The 20,026-nt window shown below is 39.9% G+C and overlaps 1 protein-coding gene across 1 annotated transcript in view; it reads right to left on the bottom strand.

Annotated features, from left to right (window-relative positions):
• Positions 1-219: 219 nt before the first annotated feature.
• The window catches only part of DDX10 (DEAD-box helicase 10), a 206,914-nt gene continuing 187,107 nt past the window's right edge, over positions 220-20,026 (bottom strand). Inside the window, exons 17-18 of the mRNA XM_050913612.1 lie at positions 12,358-12,491; positions 220-900 (exon numbers count right to left, since the gene is read on the bottom strand). Of these exons, the coding sequence (XP_050769569.1) occupies positions 711-900; positions 12,358-12,491 (324 nt within the window). The 3' untranslated portion in view covers positions 220-710. The remainder of the gene's footprint in view (positions 901-12,357; positions 12,492-20,026) is intronic.

The raw sequence follows: 20,026 nt of genomic DNA, 5'->3' as shown, positions 1-20,026 counted from the left end.
CTTGTAACCAATTTTATCAGGCAGTGTTACGCTCTACCTTTTTGTGGCATCACTGTGTTCTCATCCACATGGGATTCAAATGCAAGACTCAGTTTTAGCTGCTAAAAGTGGTTTCCTGAATTACCTAACACCAGTGACAGAATCATAATAGAAATGATAACTGGAGGATAAATAAATGCTTCCATAACAAAGCTGAAAGAGACACTAAAAGTTTACACCAAGGCTTCAGAAATTTTTATTAAAATATTTTTAAAATATGTGCATGATACACAGAAGAAAAAATGCATTTTATTTTTAAGTAATATGATTTGAGCTGCCAACAGTATTTCTTCTTTAATAACTTTAGTACACATTTATCTTCTAAAATAACAAACCTGATACAGTCAAGAAAGGAGCATCCTGTTTTTATTTAAAGCAAGATTAAAATAAAGAAAGATAATTGCTTCAGAACTTGGAGATTTTAAATTATGAATGTGTTACTGCAAAATGACATCTGGGGATTTAGGTTGGAAAGTTCGTTTAGAAAGCCTTAAAAATCAAACTAAATATTGTCTATAATCTATGAGCCAATCTAAGGCAATCCCATTGCACATGGAACTCATTTATCTACGTCCACTGGTACCCAGCTGCCCAGCTGCCAAATTCATCTTGTGCAGACTACTGACAAAATTGTGGAGATGTCCCAGAAAAGAAAACGTGCAGAAAAATAATTAGCTGTGACTGTTGAGCAGATGTAGTACAAGCTCTTCGTCCTCTGCCAGAGAAAGCCCAGTATCTAATGGCAAATAGGGGTCCTCCTCTTGGCTGAATTTCACCTTCTTTCTTTTCAGTGGCATTTCTTCTGCTGCGGTACTGTTGCTATAGCTTCTTTTCTTTCTTCCACTCTTCTCCTCAAGTTCACTGCAGAAACAAATCAATTAGTCTTTTTAACAACTGTGTTAATATCATCATGTAATCAAACAATTCATTTTAAACAAGGCAAATTTATGTCAAGATAAGAGCAAACAAAATTACAATTCAGAAGAGTGAAGCAATAGAAGCCAAATGAACGTCTACATTCGAACTGCTTTCAGGCTGAGGTGGTGGTGGATGTTCTGCTGTCTTAATTGATTACAGTATATCAGGCTATTGCTATCAGTCTTATCTAATATTTGCTGCCTTATAGAGTGACAGACAACTTGACAAAACTGATTTAGTGATGTGTCAGTGGACCTTGACATGCATCCAAGATCTTGTCTAAAATAAATATGCGACAAAAATAAAAATATGACAACTGTCATTTCTTTGGCGAACCCTACACTTAATACAGTTTTGATTTGGGTCCATCTCATTCAAGTCACTCTTTCCCCTTCTTTCAGAAGCTTTCCTTGGAAGCTATTAACCACCTCTTTGCCATGAGAGGAAGAGAAAAACTCAAACCCCGTTATTTTCCCTGGTGAATTCCTATTTCTTCTGCTGCTTAAGACTTGAATGAATTGCTTTTGCAGCCTTCAATCTGGACAAAACGGCTGCGTATCTGGTTTAATACTTTGACTTCTATCACATGGCCACATGACAGCAACAGGAGGAAAGCCCAAGCTTTCCTGTATCTTCATGTGGTTTTTGTCCATAACATAGAAAATTTGCTATAAATCATCTTATCTAAGATTAAAATAATCTAATCTAACAAAAATCTATTCTAAGATATAATGTCTGTGTACCAGATTATAGAGAGCTATTTGTCCTATGCTGTAGCGTAGAATTCATACCAAAAAAAGCAGAATGCAACCCCTTGCACCCCAAATCATTCTCTCCAAACAAGTTAACTGAAACAAAATGGCATTCTCAGTTTTTCATGTTTGTATTTTAAAGAATATAACAAAAATAAAAATGGAACTTCAAAGACTGAGTTTAAGTTTTTCTAAAATAGAACGTTAAATTCAGATTTTCAATTAAAATTTGGCAAATTTCTACCCAGAAAATTCAATTTACTTAAAAAAAAATTTCAACAAGAATTTTTTTAATTGCCTTAATTTTTATAATTGCTTAAGTGTCAGTGTAATGTTTGTGAAATGTTTCATTCAGAAACACTGTTTAGAGACTTAACAATTAGAAACAGCAGTTATAACAAACAGCTCAAACTGGGGAATGCTGTCCTTCAAACCAACACAGCACAGGAACCCCATGCCCGATCCAAACCACCTTCAGCTGCCCACCTTGTTCTTCCATTAATAGGACTAGTTACCAGTCTGTGAAACGCTGGTTTCACCACTCACTGGAAATCAGCCTAACCCAAACATTAACCCCAAAACATGGCAGTTTTCAAGAAGTTCCTGAATGCTTTCTGAGAGGGACTGGCAGCACAACGCTTCCTCCTCTTCCTGGCTCGTACACTGTGCTTTCTGGCTGCCTCACCATCGAGACAAAGGAGTAACATGAGATCCGATGGCCTTGCACTGGACTGCAGACGTGTGACCTGCCTCCCTCACTCGTCCATCCCACCTTTCATAGAAGAACGGTGCCAACTCCTGCCTACTCATTACACCACAGAGAGAGGAGGGAAATCCTATGAGAAACACCTTGCATTCCCACAATTAAAACAAATGAAGCATCCTACCTTTATATTGTCCTTCCCTGCCTATCCAAAAGAAATAGTGTAAAGCAACCTGATCTAGTGAGAGATGTCCCTGCCCATGGCAGGAGAGTTGGACTATATGATCTTTAAAGGTCTCTTCCAATCCAAACCATTCTAGGATTCTATGAATAGCTGATGACTGTGCACCAAATACTTTTCCTAAAATTTGGACATTTCAAAGGATATAGCAACTTTGCCAGCTTTGAGCTGTCATTTGTATGGGGGTGGCTTTTCAGTGCTTGCTACCAACATTTTATTCCTTTTCTGGGGAAAGGACTCTGTATTTCTCTCTGTAGTGCCTAAGATATTCCATAAACGCTGAAGCTATACTGACAGTATATGAAAATACTCTAAAGCACTAAGACTTCTCACTTTTCCAAGTGGCTAGTGTGGGTTTGGGCTGGAGTTTCATGGTGTTTGACAGACTATAGGGGTTCACTTTAAAAGTGTAAGGCTGAAACCTCATTAAGTAAAAGCATTTTAGCTTGTTTGCAAAAGAGCCAATTATTTCCAGCATTTGAATGGACTCTGAAGTCCAGTTTGCATTCATAATTGACTAATGCTTCATCTAGGACATTAGTTCAAAACATCTTAGCAATTCAAACCATGCAGAAATCTCACAAGTTATGAAATAGCAGACTTTAAGTACCAAAAATAATACTCATTTTTGGAGTTTCAGAGGCCCATAGACGTAGATGTCTGTAAGATACAACATTTAAATATAAAATACATTCAGAAGGAACTGTGAGATTTCTGATTTTTTCCACAAACAAAAGCACATCAACACAATTATGATTAATTTTCATCATAAGCTTTGTGTGAAGATTACGCTGAGTCAAGCTGTTTCTTATTCTTACTGAGGGATCATGGTTCCCGATTAGTAGTGCATACTAAAGATGTATCTACACATTAGCAGGTGTATTTTCACACTAATTTGACCCCTCCTGGGGTGTAAGCTGGAGAGGTGAATAAGGAGGAATGTATAACACAGGAAGCAGCAGCAGCAAAGCCACTGAGCGATGAAGAGAGCTAAAGGCTTGTGTTTTCATGATGCACAAAAAGTAGAAGCAAAACAGTATTTGATAAAGGCAACTTAGGAAGGAAAGCAGAGAGTCATGTGGAACATGCAAATAAGATGTTCATTATTTTGAGATGCAGAGAGAAGACAGACAGTGCCTGTCCATAGAATGGTTTGGGTTGGAAGGAACCTTTAAAGATCAGCTAGTCCAACCCCCAACCCTGTTCCTGCAGGATGGATTTTTACCAGTGGTGGTTTGGGTGGCATGGAGAGTGGCTGTGCTACTCTGGAGGAGCAGTCAGAGGTGTAGCTTTTACAAAAGGTGAAAGTGGCAATTTTAAAAGGAAGTTGGAAAATCACCAGGAGAGATGTCTGGCATCATGATGCCAAAGGGTATCCTGTACTCCATCTGGGTGCTTCTCCTTAGCTATTTGGACAGAAAGCTCTTTGGAGGAGATGTAATAGGTGTAATTCTCAGGTGCACATGTAAAAGAGCTGAGTGTGTGAAAGCAGCTATACAGGGGTGACTTCTGCACTTATTGTCAAATGAATTCCTCCTCGGTCTCCATTGACTGAAGGCCTGTCAGCCCACCCTGAAGAGCCAATCTTTGTATCGTTGGTCACTTCCCGTGGACATAAATGGCCCCTTATTCCTCACAAGCACACAAACTGATGCACTACCAGCTGGCATCCACAAATAGCCAAAACAAAATAAAGTTATACTAAGGTGAACTATTTTCTAACAGAACAATGCAGTTAGAAAGCAACCCCACAATTCAGATCCAAACCAAAGCCAGTGCATCTTTTCATCTTCTATTTATAACGCTTAGAAAGTGGCATGTGCAGCTGGATTACAATTCCTTCCTTTTACCATCTGGTGCAATTTAGCTTTTCAGCCGCCTGAACAACCCGCGTGGTCTGAAGCTGCCTGATGGAAGGATTTACTGGGACGGGCTGTGTTTACACAGGCGAGGAGGTACTAACAGCTGACTTATCAACAGGCACAGTAATTTCTGTGGTCACCATTTGCACAGCTGTAACAACAAAGGAAGATACTATCATTTGATAGGTAATGTTTATTACCGAAACATTAAAGCACAGTTTATGAATCCTGTCCCTTAAATAAATGCCAGCATATATGAATGGCATCTGGGAAACATGGGGTCTAACTATGACCCTGATAGTTATACACCAAGAAACTCAAATTTAACTACTAAAAAATAATCTCACAAGTGTGTTTTGAGGTGATACCAGGAAAAAATAGAAAGCTTTTAATTGTTAGCATTTAACTCGCTTCTGGGCTTCAAGGTATGTCTTGACAAGCTGTAAGGTTTAGATTCTAAGTGCTTGAGAGTCAGCCATTTGAAATGTGCGGCCACGCAGTCAAGTTGCTGTTGTTTAAACAACGTGGTACTGTGAGATCTCTAGACAAGCTCTGCTTCAGTTAACATTTATCAGAGCTTGCTTTGGAGCCTAGGTTTACCAGCACTGCTCTGGAAACGAACCGCCCTTCCCACTGAATTGCAGTCAAGTTTCCAGGCTGCAATATAGCACACACAAGCTCTTTCCCAAAGAAATGCACAGGAATAATGAATGAATCTGCTAATAAAATACAGTTCAGAAAAGTTAGGAATAATTTATCGCATAAATATTGGCATTTTGCTAATCAAACATGCTGTGCCACAAACCTTTTTCCACATAATAAATTTTAATTCACAAGGCCATGGCAGCAATCCTAATGAAGATTAATTACTGCAGTCTCTTCCATAAAGCCCAGTGCAGCTCTTTCTTGCTTGCTGTCAGAATGCTACAGCACATAGAAAATATATCGTGTTGTGTTATTTCCTGGATCTAGACGGGCTGGATCGATGGGCCGAGGCCACTTGTATGAGGTTCAACAAGGCTAAGTGCCAGGTCCTGCACTTGGGTCACAACAACCCCATGCAACGCTACAGGCTTGGGGAAGAGTGGCTGGAAAGCTGCCTGGTGGAAAAGGACCTGGGGGTGTTGGTCGACAGCCAGCTGAATATGAGCCGGCAGTGTGCCCAGGTGGCCAAGAAGGCCAGTAGCATCCTGGCTTGTATCAGAAATGGTGTGGCCAGCAGGACTACGGAAGTAATCGTCCCCCTGTACTTGGCACTGGTGAGGCCACACCTCGAATACTGTGTTCAGTGTTGGGCCCCTCACTACAAGAAAGACATTGAGGTGCTGGAGCGTGCCCAAAGAAGGGCAACGAAGCCGGTGAAGGGTCTACAGAACAAGTCCTATGAGGAGCGGCTGAGGGAACTGGGGTTGTTTAGCCTGGAGAAAAGGAGGCTCAGGGGAGACCTTATCGCTCTCCACAACTACCTGAAAGGAGGTTGTAGTGAGGTGGGGGTCAGTCTCCTCTCCCAAGTAACAGGCGATAGGACAAGAGGAAATGGCCTCAAGTTGCACCAGGGGAGGTTTAGATTGGATATTAGGAAAAATTTTTTCACCGAAAGTGTTGTCAAGCATTGGAAGAGGCTGCCCAGGGAAGTGGTGGAGTCACCATCCCTGGAGGTATTTAAAAGACGTGTAGATGGGGTGCTTAGGGACATGGTTTAGTGGTGGATTTGGCAGTGCTAGGTTAATGGTTGGACTTGATGATCTTAAAGGTCTTTTCCAACCTAAACAATACTATGATTCTATGATTCCCTTACTGGCCATTCCACTGATGTAAATCAAAACCACTCTAAAACTAGATTTATAAAAAAAAAAAATTGCAGGAAAAGGGATGAATAATCTACTTGTAATGAAATACCAGTGTAATAGTACTAAAAGCAAAACACAAGTCTGTCTTGGAGCTGAAGTACCACAATCTGGAAGAAGAAAAAAAAATATTTAAATGGAAACCAGACCAGCAAGGGAGCATGCTTAATATTTCTTACTATTGCATGGAAAGTATACAGAAGATTTGACAGGAAAAAGCACTCAAACCAACCATCAACATCTCGCTTCTGCTCTGAGGTCACCTTTACTTTCTAAAGGCTCTAGTGGACAAGTGGCAGTGGACTCAAATCAGATGTCTGAAGCTGTAACAGCACTTCTCTTCCCTGTTCCCGTCACAGACGTTGCTGACCATAAAGCAGCAGTACCTGACCCAGCTCTGGACCACTAGAGTTTCCGTTCAGTGTATTTGGGCTAAGCAATCTTTATAGACCAGTCTGAAAACAGAAATCATTCAGGGGTTGATTCTCATATGGATCAAATATCACTGCTCTGGGTTGAAACTGCTCCAGCTGGAGGTGACTGTGGCTTCAAAGAAATCATTTTGATTTGCTCCATCTCCCTCTGTCAGAGGCTTAACCTTCTCTGAAATATGCTGCTGCCTTTGGAGATGCTGCTAACCACCTACCTAACCCTTGCATCCATTCACTCCTCCTCAGCTTCATCTGACACTGACGTTCTTCAAATCTGTTCCTCTCCTTTTCTTTTGTGTGACCACTATCATCCTCCAATTGTTGATAGTTAATTTCTGAACTGCAGGGTTTCAGTAAATACTCATCCCATTTCTCCTGCATTCATACGGACACTTGCTGATGACATACTACATTTTTTTCTTTTTTCTTTTTTTTTTTTTAAAGGTAATTTCTGTAGCTGACAAGTTTACAGGAACCAGAGGAAGGATCTAGTCTGACCTGCAGAGCATACGTTACCAAATTTCACCAGGAAATTCTACCATCAGGTCTATTTCATATAGTGAGCTAGAGTATAAACATTATAAAGACTTTCATGGCATAAGAATATCACATCTCTATCAACAGCAATCCAATGTCTCAATGTCCAATTTTGCAGGTAAACAGCATGATCAAGCCCTTAAACAGAGACCTTTTACAATGTCTGTCTTACGGTGCTTTTCTGGCCATCACAACATTAAGTTCTGGCCTTCACAAAGTCACTGATATGACCTGAATAATACATGTTAGAGGGAGCACCATGATTTGCAGATGAATCATCTCAAAAGACAATGTAATGTCAACCTCATCAAGAATTACATAAAACTTAGCAGCAGGTCAACATCATCATCCTGGTATAAGAAGAAGGTATAAGAAACTGCAATTTGCCCATAATTTTCATAAACAAAGGTACACAACCAAGCAGCACTGACTGCTGACTTGCGCACCTGTCAGCTGGTGACCAGCCATAAAATCACAAACAAAACAGTACCAGAACTAAGATATTTCTCCTTTCCCTTCATGTCCAAGATCTTTTCCATGCTGATCTAAGAGTTAATGCGATCAGTCACACCTATTAAAGATTTAAAGAAGGTAACAATGAGGCCAATCGTAACTTTGTTCTTCCTTAACATTTTTATTTAAAGAGGTTGAGGGATTAGAAATATCAGAAACTCAATCTGACTGCAAAATGAATATTTAAGAAATCCAGCTGCTTTTCTTCTACCCTATTCAATACACTTAAATTTTTCACCTCATTAACAATGTACATTGATAGCCTTATACCAAATATGATGAATGTTGCTAGATATACAAAAATTAATCTCATATTACATGCTTGGAGTCATTAATTACTCTGCTTGTAGAGGTATGGCTGGAAGGGAATTTTATTCAAAGGCAAACTTAATTCATGATTTGTATAGCTCCCCCAATTAAAAAAAAAAAGCTGAGGGGGAGGGAGAAAAGATTAACAATGTTTTTTGACTTCTTAAACCATGGACAGATGGTCTATTTTTAAAGACTGTTGAAGGAGAGACCCTAGGTCTCACATACTTGCTAGCGTAGCCCAACATATTTCTATTTTAATCCAACACTTTGAGCAAAATCGCTGAATTTTGGAAATATAATACAGAATAGAGTTGTATTTTCTAATCTCTAAGCCTAATTTTACTGTGTGCTACTCTCAGCTGATTTGTTTTTGTTAAAATCATTAGGTCAATATTTCCCAGCCCCAAGAGCAACTCATCATACAATTCAGTGACAGCTCTAAGACAGGTGCATGAGACATGAATGTTGATTTAACAGAAACCCCTCTTTCCCACTGGCAGCAAGATTTCTTGCCTGTTCTCGTATTTATTCTTCTTGATCCACCAGATCCCCATCATCCTCCCTCCTCCTTTCATGCATACATCCCCTCTACCTCTTTCCTCCCTCATGCAAAATCAATACCACTTCTCCATGGCCTTATGCTCACCGCCAGCCTCTTCAGCTACCACCTTCCTTTACCCATAAGCTTATTGGTCATTCAAATTTTCTTGCTTTTCTGAATTCCCTCTTTTTCCAGCCCTAAATTAATTTCCTTTACTGCATCTTCCTCTTTCAGTTGTGCCTCTGCTTTCACAGAACCCTCCTAAGGGGTGCTCAGAGCACCTCACAAGTCTCCAGACATACCTACGCTGAGCCTCAAAGCTGACTTCAGAGCTAGAGAACAGACCACTACATTTTTCACCCACACACAGCTAAAAGAAATGTGGCTTCGTCAACGCTGCCTACTGGAAACAGTCCTTGGCCTGTCCTACCACACCAAAATACGCTGGGACGTTGCCCAGAAGAGCTCTAGCTGGCACCATCCGAAGTCACAGCAGTTGTGGACAATACAGACAATCATGTGCCAGTACTTAAGCCCACACCCTGGCCAAATCTATTTAGCCTGTAAAGACTAAATGTTTTACTCCTTCCAAGAAACAAACTACCAATAACTACCAAGATTCCCTCTCTACTTTGTTACCTGCAGCAACACATTACTCCAGGAGTCAGGTCAGAATTTGCTCTTAGAAGCAAAATGACAGAACCAGCACTGCTATGGTCCCAGATGGAGAAGCGTTAGTATCCCGAAATACTTTTCTTGACACCTCCGTTAACGTCCTACGTAAATGCAGAATTGCTAAACACACTTTTCTTCTGGTCCGTGTCTCATAGTTAATATTAGACCAGAGATGGCCCCTTCCAACAAAATGGGGTTTTACAGGATCCTCTAGCTCACATAGCTGCCTTTTATCCAGGTTTTACTCATCAGGCTCTCACATATTAAAAAGACAATATTAACCATATTACTGATGTTAACTGGGGGAAGCCAAGAATAAAGTTTCATTGTATTAACCTGGTTCCACTACAAGCAATATACTAATACCGCTAGAGGATGCCTTTATCAAATATGGACAGATAAATTTCAACTCTAGTAACATGTGAAAAGCAACATACAAATCCTCTTATATAGCCCTCCTTAATACATATCAAATCTTAAACTTCGTTAAAAGAGAACTTCTTTAACAAATGATGCTGCTTCCCCCACCAAAAGCTGATGGGCAGAGTCAAGTGGTCATAAATACAGAAGCAACTGGAAGAATCTTGTTTAAGAATGATGGGTCTCATTTTCTGCTTGTTTTTAGGAAGCTGTATTGACATTTTACACAGCTTTTTCATTCATTTTACATGGAGTGGAGATACTGAATCAGCTTAGGGAAGTAAAAAACCAGAAGGAACTAGAATTGACTTAGAGTTACCCTCTTTCTCTCCCTTGCACAAAGAAGGAACAATTTACTGCTGCTTAGAAAAAGCAATGTGTTTCCCTCCTCCTTGTCGGTTTTATTGACCAACACAGTGGTGAATGGGCATGGTCACCAGCCTGTTAACTTGGGGCTATCCAGTCCTTAAATCCATGTCCCAACACTCAGTCCTACATACTGCCCCCACAACGTGCAGTTAACACGGGGCTAGGGACAATCTAGCCACTAGGATTTAGCCGATTCAGACATGAAAAGCAAGAGATTTATGAACGTAGACATCTAGAAGACAGCAAAATAAAGACCTATACTCCCATTTAAGTGTCAAGATCACGTTTCTGAACCTGTTACATGATAGGCTGTTTGTCAGAAACACACGGATGGACTTCTTGTTGCATTGAAGCCAATGACAAAAAACACACAGGACTTCATGCAGCATCCCTCCGTTTTCCTGCAGTATGTGCTGAAGAACTGCAGTATGTTGCCATCAACTATGGATCCTCATCCCCACCCTGTGCTTTTCTGTTAAACTACAAGAAACAAAATCTTCTGGTTTATATAATTAAAAACACTGTTTTAAATTAACAAGAAAAGTTTAACATTGTTAATTTTATTATATATTTACTTCTAACTCAGATTCCACTTCATTTGTAGTGTTGAAGAGTCTGAGCAACACTGAATCATAAAACTATCAAGTTTCACCATGCACAAATTTATTTAATATAGCACAGGTACAGAGGGCTCATCCAAATCCTCAAATGACTTCAACGTTTTTCCTTTCAAATAGAACCTGTAATGTGACAGTAGAGAAATGTATTTCTGAAACTGTATTGGATTTCCGTGCCAAGGTTTTGGTAGCAGGAGGGCTACAGGGGTGGCTTCTGTGAGAAGCTGCTAGAAGCTTCCCCTATGTACGATAGAGCCAATGCCAGCCGGCTCCAAGTCAGACCCGCCACTGGCCAAGGCCAAGCCCATCAGCGATGGTGGCAGTGCCTCTGAGATAACATATTTAAGAAGGGGATAAAACACTGCGCAACTGCAGCCAGAGAGAGGAGTGAGAATATGTGAGAGAAACAACTGCAGACACCAAAGTCAGTGAAGAAGGAGGGGGAGGAGGTGCTCCAGGCGCCGCAGCAGAGATTCCCCTGCAGCCCCTGGTGAAGACCATGATGAGGCAGGCTGTCCCCCTGCAGCCCATGGAGGTCCACAGCGGAGCAGATATCCACGTGCAGACCATGGAGGACCCCACACCGGAGCAGGTGGATGCCCAAAGGAGGCTGTGGCCCTGTGGGAGGCCCATGCTGGAGCAGGCTCCTGGCAGGACCTGTGGACCCGTGAAGAGAGAGGAGCCCACACTGGAGCAGGTTTGCTGGCAGGACTTGTGACCCCGCGGGGGACCCACGCTGGAGCAGTCTAATCCTGAAGGACTGCACCCCGTGGAAGGGACCCACGCTGGAGCAGTTCGTGAAGAACTGCAGCCCGTGGGAAGGACTCACATTGGAGAAGTTTGTGGAGGACTGTCTCCCGTGAGAGGGACCCCACGCTGGAGCAGGGGAAGAGTGTGAGGAGTCCTCCCCGTGAGGAGGAAGGAGCATCAGAAACAACGTGTGATGAACTGACCACAACCCCCATTCCCTGTCCCCCTGTGCCGCTCAGAGGGAGGAGGTAGAGAACTTGGGAGTAAAGTTAAGCCCGGGAAGAAGGGAGGGGTGGGGGGAAGGTGTTTTTGAGATTTGGTTTTATTTCTCATTGTCCTACTCTCATTTGACTGGTAACAAATTAAATTAATTTTTTCCCCAAGTCGAGACTGTTTTGCCCGTGACGGTAATTGCTGAGTGATCTCCCTGTCCTTATCTCAACCCACAAGCCTTTCATTATATTTTCTCTCCCCTGTCCAGCTGAGGAGCGGAGTGATAGAGCGGCTTTGATAGAGCTAGCGTCCAGCCAGGGTCAACCCACCACAGAAAAACATGAACCCTCCAGGGAATTAGTTAACATTTTTTGCATGTGGAACATACTCACTGAGATCCCTTCAACACTGACTCAAAAATCTTTCTCACAGAGCTTCACAAAAGAAAATAATAGCCTTTAGCGCAGATTTCTGTTCAGCACCTACCTCACAAACAAACTTAAATGCTAAGTCCTGGGAGCAAGAGGATGACTGTAAAATGAGTTCCTAACATCTAAACAAAACAGTTTCTAAAAAACATGAACATTTCAAAATGAACGTGGAAGATGTGTACATACCTATAGCTGTCTTCGCTTTCTGAATCCTGCTCTTTATCAGAATCTTTGTATTTATCAGGATCTGGAAGAGTGCTTGGATCAAACTCTTCTTCACTTCCACTGTGAGCAAGAAAGGCCACTGTTTCCTCTTCAACCTGCCAGGTGACAAATGGAGAGTTACAAGACAAGCAAACAAGTCCATGTTACTTGCCACAACCCCATTAATAGGGATGCTGTGACAAAAATCGTTGCCCTCAACCGCAGTCAAAGGCCACCTCTATTATAGCCAGGAAACCAGAACTGTTTCTGTCATCATCAGTGCTGTCCTCCAAGGCTGTTTGCTAAAGGCTGAAGAAATATTATTCAAAAAGGAAGCACAAGGATTTATGTTCAAATTCTACCTTCCCAATATCGTCATCTTAAATCTACCAAATCTAAGAGAGATTTGGGCAGCAACTAATCGACAGTCATCTGAGAGCAAGTGTTTAAGTAATATGAAGCTTTACTGTCTCTCAGAAACACACTGGCAAAGAGATATGAGCTTGTGGACACATTAATCACTGCTGTAAGGTGTATTTCATTAAATACTCTGATTCAAAACTCATCCCGGTGTCCTTACAGTTAAAAACCAAAATGCTGCTTAACCTGAATTAACTGCTAAGGGAGTTTCAGCTATCCACCACAAGTGATGCATGTTCTTCAGGCTTCCTCCCAGACCCCTCATCCTTCCTCTCCGGGGCTCACCTTCCCTCCGTCCCCGCAGCACGTCTTGGGACGGGCTGCTGGCGTTGGCAAGCTTCCCCAGGGTGCGGGAATGCTTCACTAATTCCTTAAGAAAGAGGGCACAGAAGATGCCCTTTTGTAAATTTTTGCCAACAGGCACAAAGAAAGCAGACGGACTGGAGGGCATATGTAATTGTATATGCACACAAAAACGCAAACAAAAAGCTTATAGGCATTTCTAAGCAACGTGAACCCTAGATCCATGCATATTTATGCTGAAAAGCAAAAACAAATGCAAGGAAACTATAATTAAAGACAACGCTACCTTTTGTTTATATATTTATCTAATCAACATGCACAGAGCTGAGTTTCCAAAACAATACTCATTTAAATAATCCTTCATTCTACAAATAACTTCACATCATTAAATATTTAAAGTTCATTTTTGTTCTGATTTTTCACCATTTCCATCTATCACCAGGTTTTAAAAGAACACTGTCCTTATGTGTACACACCTCCCCATGATACAAATAAATTTAAAAAAACCCTCCAACCAAACAAAAACCATACCAAAGGTCCCTTTTTATATCTGCATAGAGTGAGTGAAAGGAAATGAGCTGGTGAAGGGTAAGATTAGTCACCACTACAAGAGTCCCTCATTGCTTGTCCAGTGACACTTCTGCAGCACACTGAAAGCAAGCAGAAAAAAGGGCTAAAAGCCAGATTTGCAATCAGAAGGCAGAAGAAAAACATACTAAACACACATTTTGTTCTCGACTATTTTGAAATACTAGTAAAGGTAATTGTATAGCTGGGCACATAAAATCACTAAAAGCATCGTCAGACTCAGCAGCACTGTAAACTGCCTAAGGTAACATAACGACCAACTGAAAAGCACGTTGATTACTGGGAACTTCAGGTGCTACTTCATAACAAAGTTGTTTTTTGTTTTGTGGGGTTTTTCAAAGTATTTTTTTGCTTACAAAAAATATCTTCTAGTTCATCTCTTAGTACAACACTACAGAGCACTACTAAGTCAACAGAAAACTATTTTGAAGGTCACCTTTGTGTTAATGAATTTCCATATTTGAAAAGTATTCTGCATTAAATTATAGTTTATTTCAATTTCTTTAAACGTTAAATATTTGCTCTTTACTTGTCCCTCCCATTGCATCTATTTTTTCAATACAACCGGTGCATACCAATTATATATTTAAAAAAAAAAAAAAAAAAAAGAGAAGTAGTATTCAAAGCTGTTGTATGGAACAAAGTATTTTTTAATATGTATGTGTGACACTATGCAACCAAGTTCTGTAATACTAACATTTACTGGCAGTCGTCTTTTAGGACTTGGGCTGTTCATTCATATTCTCAGTTAAGTCAGTCAAATGTTGAGACTTCATTGTTTCCTAAGTTTTGTCCTTTATATACGCACACATAAGACAATTACACATACACAGATCAAACCTTCGCTTTCATTACACATTCATATTCAATTTTTGCAGCAGAAAATTTGCAGAGATGTGTTCAAGGTGATGCTTACTATAACAAAAGAAATAATTGGCAAAGATGCCTCTAATTCATCAGGAATCATGAAGTCATATTTCTTATAAGTATCACCGGTTACATACTCATTAAAATATTCGTAAGACCCTGAAATTGTTAAGAACTTGAACATGAACATTTATCATCCACAGCTGAACAATAGAAACTCATTATTTTTCCCCTCTTTCTTCAAATTTATATCAGCCAGTCAGGAAGAAGAAATCTTGTGACTTAACTTCACATTACTCACCACAACAGCTGGAGGAAAAAAGTAAAATCATAGTTCAAGATAACACTTGTAAAAGTTCTTCAGATACAAATAGGATGCAATTTACAGACTCAGGGTTAGATCCTTCCTAAGGCAATCACTATCAAAGAAGAGACTAACTGAAGAACAGATTTTGACCATCTGCGCTTTATGTCTAAGGTTAGCGACAATGTGCTTTGGAGTGTGTATTTATTACAAAGTTCAACTGTGGAAGGAAACCCATTCAGACATCAAATCAGGCCAGTCAGGAGAACAGGATGCAGTGGCAATCATCTTGCTATTTTCATTCTGCTCAGGGGTGACAAGTTCTCTCTTTTTTTATACCAGATTGGCCCATGTATTTTGCAATCTAGTTCCATAGAAACTTTGCATGAAGACTTTCAGTTTGAACATTGCATTGAGATGAAAACATTTCTGCATTCATATAGTCTCCCTCTGAAGCATAAGGAGATTCTTCTTATGCAAACTCAACATTTTAGAAAAATTCAGCAAAATTTCTGTGCTGGAGGTTTTGGAAACCTCGTTGCCTTCAACCTTCCACACTGTACCAAGTCAACAATGATCATACTCTACCTTACTGGAAACACACACCAGATGAGGCAAACAGGGCAGGTTCCTCTAGAGCTTTTGCCCTGCTTCTCGACAGAATGCCTCTGATTCAACTTCTGGTTGTCTTTGTTACAAGACATAATGACAACTTCCCCTCTTTGTAAAGAAAGCTGAATGGCTGGTGGAGCTCAGGTAAACATGTTGGACAGGCTAAGAGAAGCTTAAAATGAAGAAACTGATGTACCCTTTTAAGAAAACAGACACTCAAGGGACTCAAATGTTCAAAGTAGCAGAATGATGTCTCATTTCTACCAGGCATTAGGCACTCAGGTGAAAATTATCTATTACCGTCAGATAAAAAGGGAGAACTGAAAAAACATACCATGAAAACCTGCACATACATAAAAAAAAGTTGTATTTTCCAAGATTTAATTCATAGAATACATATTTATTACAGTATTTAATTTATATCTAATTTAATAGATAATAATAATAATAATTTATATCTAATTTAATAATTTTTATCCAATTAAATTGTCTGGAGTTGCAGTTTTTATGTTCAACCCTTTAAGCATTTATCAGCTCCTAGCAATCAGGTTGAGGGGGGAGAAATAATTGTTTCGGCACTATCAGTTCTGTCCAAAGTACTTTATAAAGCACAGTGGGGGAATTTTTCTGATCAGCTAAAACCAAAACCTTTAAGGTTTGTTTAGAAGTTGATCAGACTTGATTTGAGTCCAACAGTCATACTTACACAATATTCAGTTCCTTTTGAGCTATGCCACCCTTTAGCTTTTGCTAACAATATGGCCTCTCCCAGTAAGTGGTGTTTCTGATTTTAATGCTAAGAAAAAGTACTGCTTTAAATACTGCTAGGAGGTTACCCTACCTACACAAGTACACAACTCTTAAAAATTTAGCATATTACAGCTCATATAAAAGGATATTTAAAAATATAATCCCTTTCATGATCTGACAGCATTCCAAATTTATTAATTTTCTTCTTTTTGACAATTATTTTTCAGATAAAAATGGGAGTTGTTTCTGCATCATGTTTATGACGGAACACATTCACAGAGAGGTTTTGTGGCATTTCCTTTAAAACATCTTACTCTGCATTCACCTGATCACCTTGCAGGTTTTTTTTCTTCATAGCCTGTACCCCCAACCCACAACACTGTGTCCCCAGCTGATGCATGGTTGCTCTGATACTTCATCATCTACATTGCCCCAAAGGAATATAGCTATTCTGGCAGTTCACAAATAGAAATACAGCCTTTGATGTAGCTGGGGTGTTTGATCCAACAGTTGCTTTGAAGATGAAGACCAAAGCCTTAGACGATACTGAAAACTGACTGGGAGCCAGTGGAGCAAACCAAGTGCTGATCTGACATACAAACTGCTGCCTAAACCATGCCTAAATTGGACACCTACACTCCATACCATCTAATGCTCATCAATAGCCTTCAAATCCAAACACAGAAAGCATCATTTCCACTGAAGGAAGGATCTTGCAAGCTAAGAGGGGAAAGGCCACCTTTCGACCACATTTCTAAGATGTGTGCAGTGGTGTTTAAAGTTAACCTTCATGAACTGTGACCAAATCATGCGAGCTTTCTTCCTGTTGTCGTCTACCCTTTGTCATCTGCATCAACACTGAACATTAATTCTAATAGATGACATACACATCCATTCCACAATTGGTTTTGCCTCTCCTCCTAGGCTTGTTTCTTCTTATGGATAAGTAGGAAGTGATATACAAAAGGGTGGGAAGAGCAGAGAACAGGCTGTTGTTGCAGGACTTTCTATTCTCTTGGTCTGAAGCACACAGACGCATTCAAGGCACACCACAGAAAGGAGATGACGTGGACATGAACAGGGTCAATTGTTTCAGAAGAACTGGCCAAGTTCCATGGGTCTGGCCAGAAAGGCTAGTAACCAAAAATTGGAGAAACCAAGGTTGCAGGTTAGTCAGACAGACACAGTCTTTGCACTAAGATGACCTAACTGATCTTCAGGCTCTGGGAGGAGTTAGCCATAGCTCCTGGTTTTCACACCACTTTATCATTCTTGGTTTTCAGTGGAAGGGACAGATAACTCGTAGCTTCATCTTCAAATCATTCACCCTTCCCAATCACTAGCAGTCACACCAAGGTTCAACTTCATCTAGTCATTCTTTATTTCTTTTTAAGCAATCTGACATCTTAAATAACACAATTAGCCTAGTTTAGCCAGCAGAATCTTGCTTTTACCAGTGGTCTCAAATAATGTACATGAAAATACTTAATTTTCTTTCTTGGCATTCCTAAATGCCCCACATTTTATGGTCAGTGAACGGGGTAAGCCTGTGTTCCAAACTAGCACACACTGATGCATATATACTGACATTCAAATCTTTGCTGTGTAACTATAGCAAAGCAATTTGTGCTGGAAATGGCTCTTACCACAAGCACAGTTCAGAACCATTGAAAACACAAAAATTGTAGATATTTCCACACATCACTTCTGGCTTTTTTATATTAGTAGAGCTTCTGTCATTTTCATAGTAGTAAGTATATGTTTTATCTGTAGACTTGATCTCTGTAAAGTACTTATAGTCCATACCAGAATTAATAGCAACATAATGAATGCATATAGAGAAAGATAATATAATTTGGTATATTTACAATTACAAACTCATCTACCTCAAAATGAAATTCTGAGAACTTCTAAATCTACTCAAAGACCTTTTTTTTTTAATGTATTTGCTCTTATCTGCATTTGAATTACAATGGTACGCCTCACAACTAGACCTTATGCTTTTCAATTTTTTATTTGCTCTTATAAGACTCATACAGAATACTTATTGTAAAGACAAGATTCTTCAAGTTGTTACTAGCCACAACTATCCATGTGATTTCAAAAGGGCATAATAATATAATTCTGGTGGGAAAGGTCAGGATACAACAACTATACTGTTAACTTAAATACACTTCATGTTACAGACATGAAAATACAACTTAAAAGAAACTAAGTTACTAGGTGGGTAGCACCAGAAGCAAAATACAAACTGGAATATATGAAATTTTTGACAAGCAGAAGGGTTTAACCTACTGCATATACTCTTGATTTTAGAGATTGCTTGTACACAGATTTCACAGGAGTGCAAGCTAATAGTTCTGGTGTAAAGAAATATGGGCATGAGCACACAGCTGGTTTATTTGCCATAACAGATCAAACTGAGGATCTTTAGTACCATAAACAAAGTCTCCAGCATTTGAGTTAACAGAGTAGTAGCTTTATCTCTGGCAAAGTATAAAGGTTCCCGTGCCTGTCATGCCAGCAGCTAGACAGAGATGCTACCATGCACACTAAATCCCTGTCTGAAACAAAATTGATTTAAAGCATTTAATAATGCAAAGGCTTCAAACCCGAAAAGTCTAACCAATTTTTATTTTGAAATCTTTCTAATGCTAGGTTGTCAGGTATCATTTTGCTTGCAAGTGAGCAAGTAGTACAGGAAAAAAAATTTGGGTTTTATTCGCTGTGCCTTATAAAAAGAAATGAGTAAAAAAGTCTGGGAGAATTAAACATGCCAACAGATGCGTCCAAAAGTCTAAGGCCCTCTCAAAAAAACCCCCAGAAAACCACAATGCAGAACACTGGTTTTAAACTTATATTCTCAACATGTAATCTTTGGACTGTCTCTTTACACTCCCTCTTTCTCTCTGCTTTTAGGTTCACAGCAGTCATGGCTGTCAGCTCAAATACAGAAAGTAATTCTCCAAAGTAGTCTCTGTGTTCAAACATTTCAACACATCAGTCTTCTCCAGGGAACCTCAGCATATGTCCACAGAGATGGTGCCTACACAAGATAATTTTCTCTGTATCGCTTCCTGGCACTTTTGCACAAGCCTGAAGGAACTGCATCCTCAGCCGTGACACAGCAGAAGTGTCCCACCACCACCACTACTCACAGCGGAGACTGGGAGCAGAGACCACTCTTTGCTTAGTGACATCTATTTTTCAAGAATGAACAGATCAACAGCAGCACTGACATGAAATAATCAGAAGGGAAAGCTCATAAGTAACGTAATTCTGTAAACTGGTTAGTTCTGCTCTTTTTCTTGAAACAACTGATTTGTATTCAGTACACAAGAAACAGCAACACTGGCATTAAGCACTTGTCCTACGACAAGACTTTCATGTTTACACTGTACTGCTTAAGTCACATACTCTAAATGCTTGTACAAAATACGTACGTAAAATAGCACATTTACAGGGAGAAAAATATGAACTAAATTAATTCCTCGCAGTGAAAGTTATTTTAACTGCTACTGGTGCTTCTACATACAGAACTGAGGAAAAGAAACCCAGAAGTAGCATTGCTGCTCACAGCACTGACTCAATTGCTTGCTGTGAGAACAAGACCTCTGCCTTCGTTCAGCATCTATTTAGCAGCAGCAATAGATTCACATTTGTTCAAATTGCAGACAAGTAACTAGTAAATCAGAAAGCACTTGGCTGATGCTGCATGCTTGCAGGGTCATTTAATAATTTTGTTGTTGTTGTTGAATCCACCTTCCCAAGCCATTAATCCCTTTCTACAAAATTCTGCAAAAGACA

The sequence above is a fragment of the Gymnogyps californianus genome, chromosome 1 (genome assembly GCF_018139145.2).
Source record: "Gymnogyps californianus isolate 813 chromosome 1, ASM1813914v2, whole genome shotgun sequence".
NCBI classification, from domain to species: domain Eukaryota; kingdom Metazoa; phylum Chordata; class Aves; order Accipitriformes; family Cathartidae; genus Gymnogyps; species Gymnogyps californianus.
This window is presented reverse-complemented; position numbering and strand designations above follow the sequence as displayed.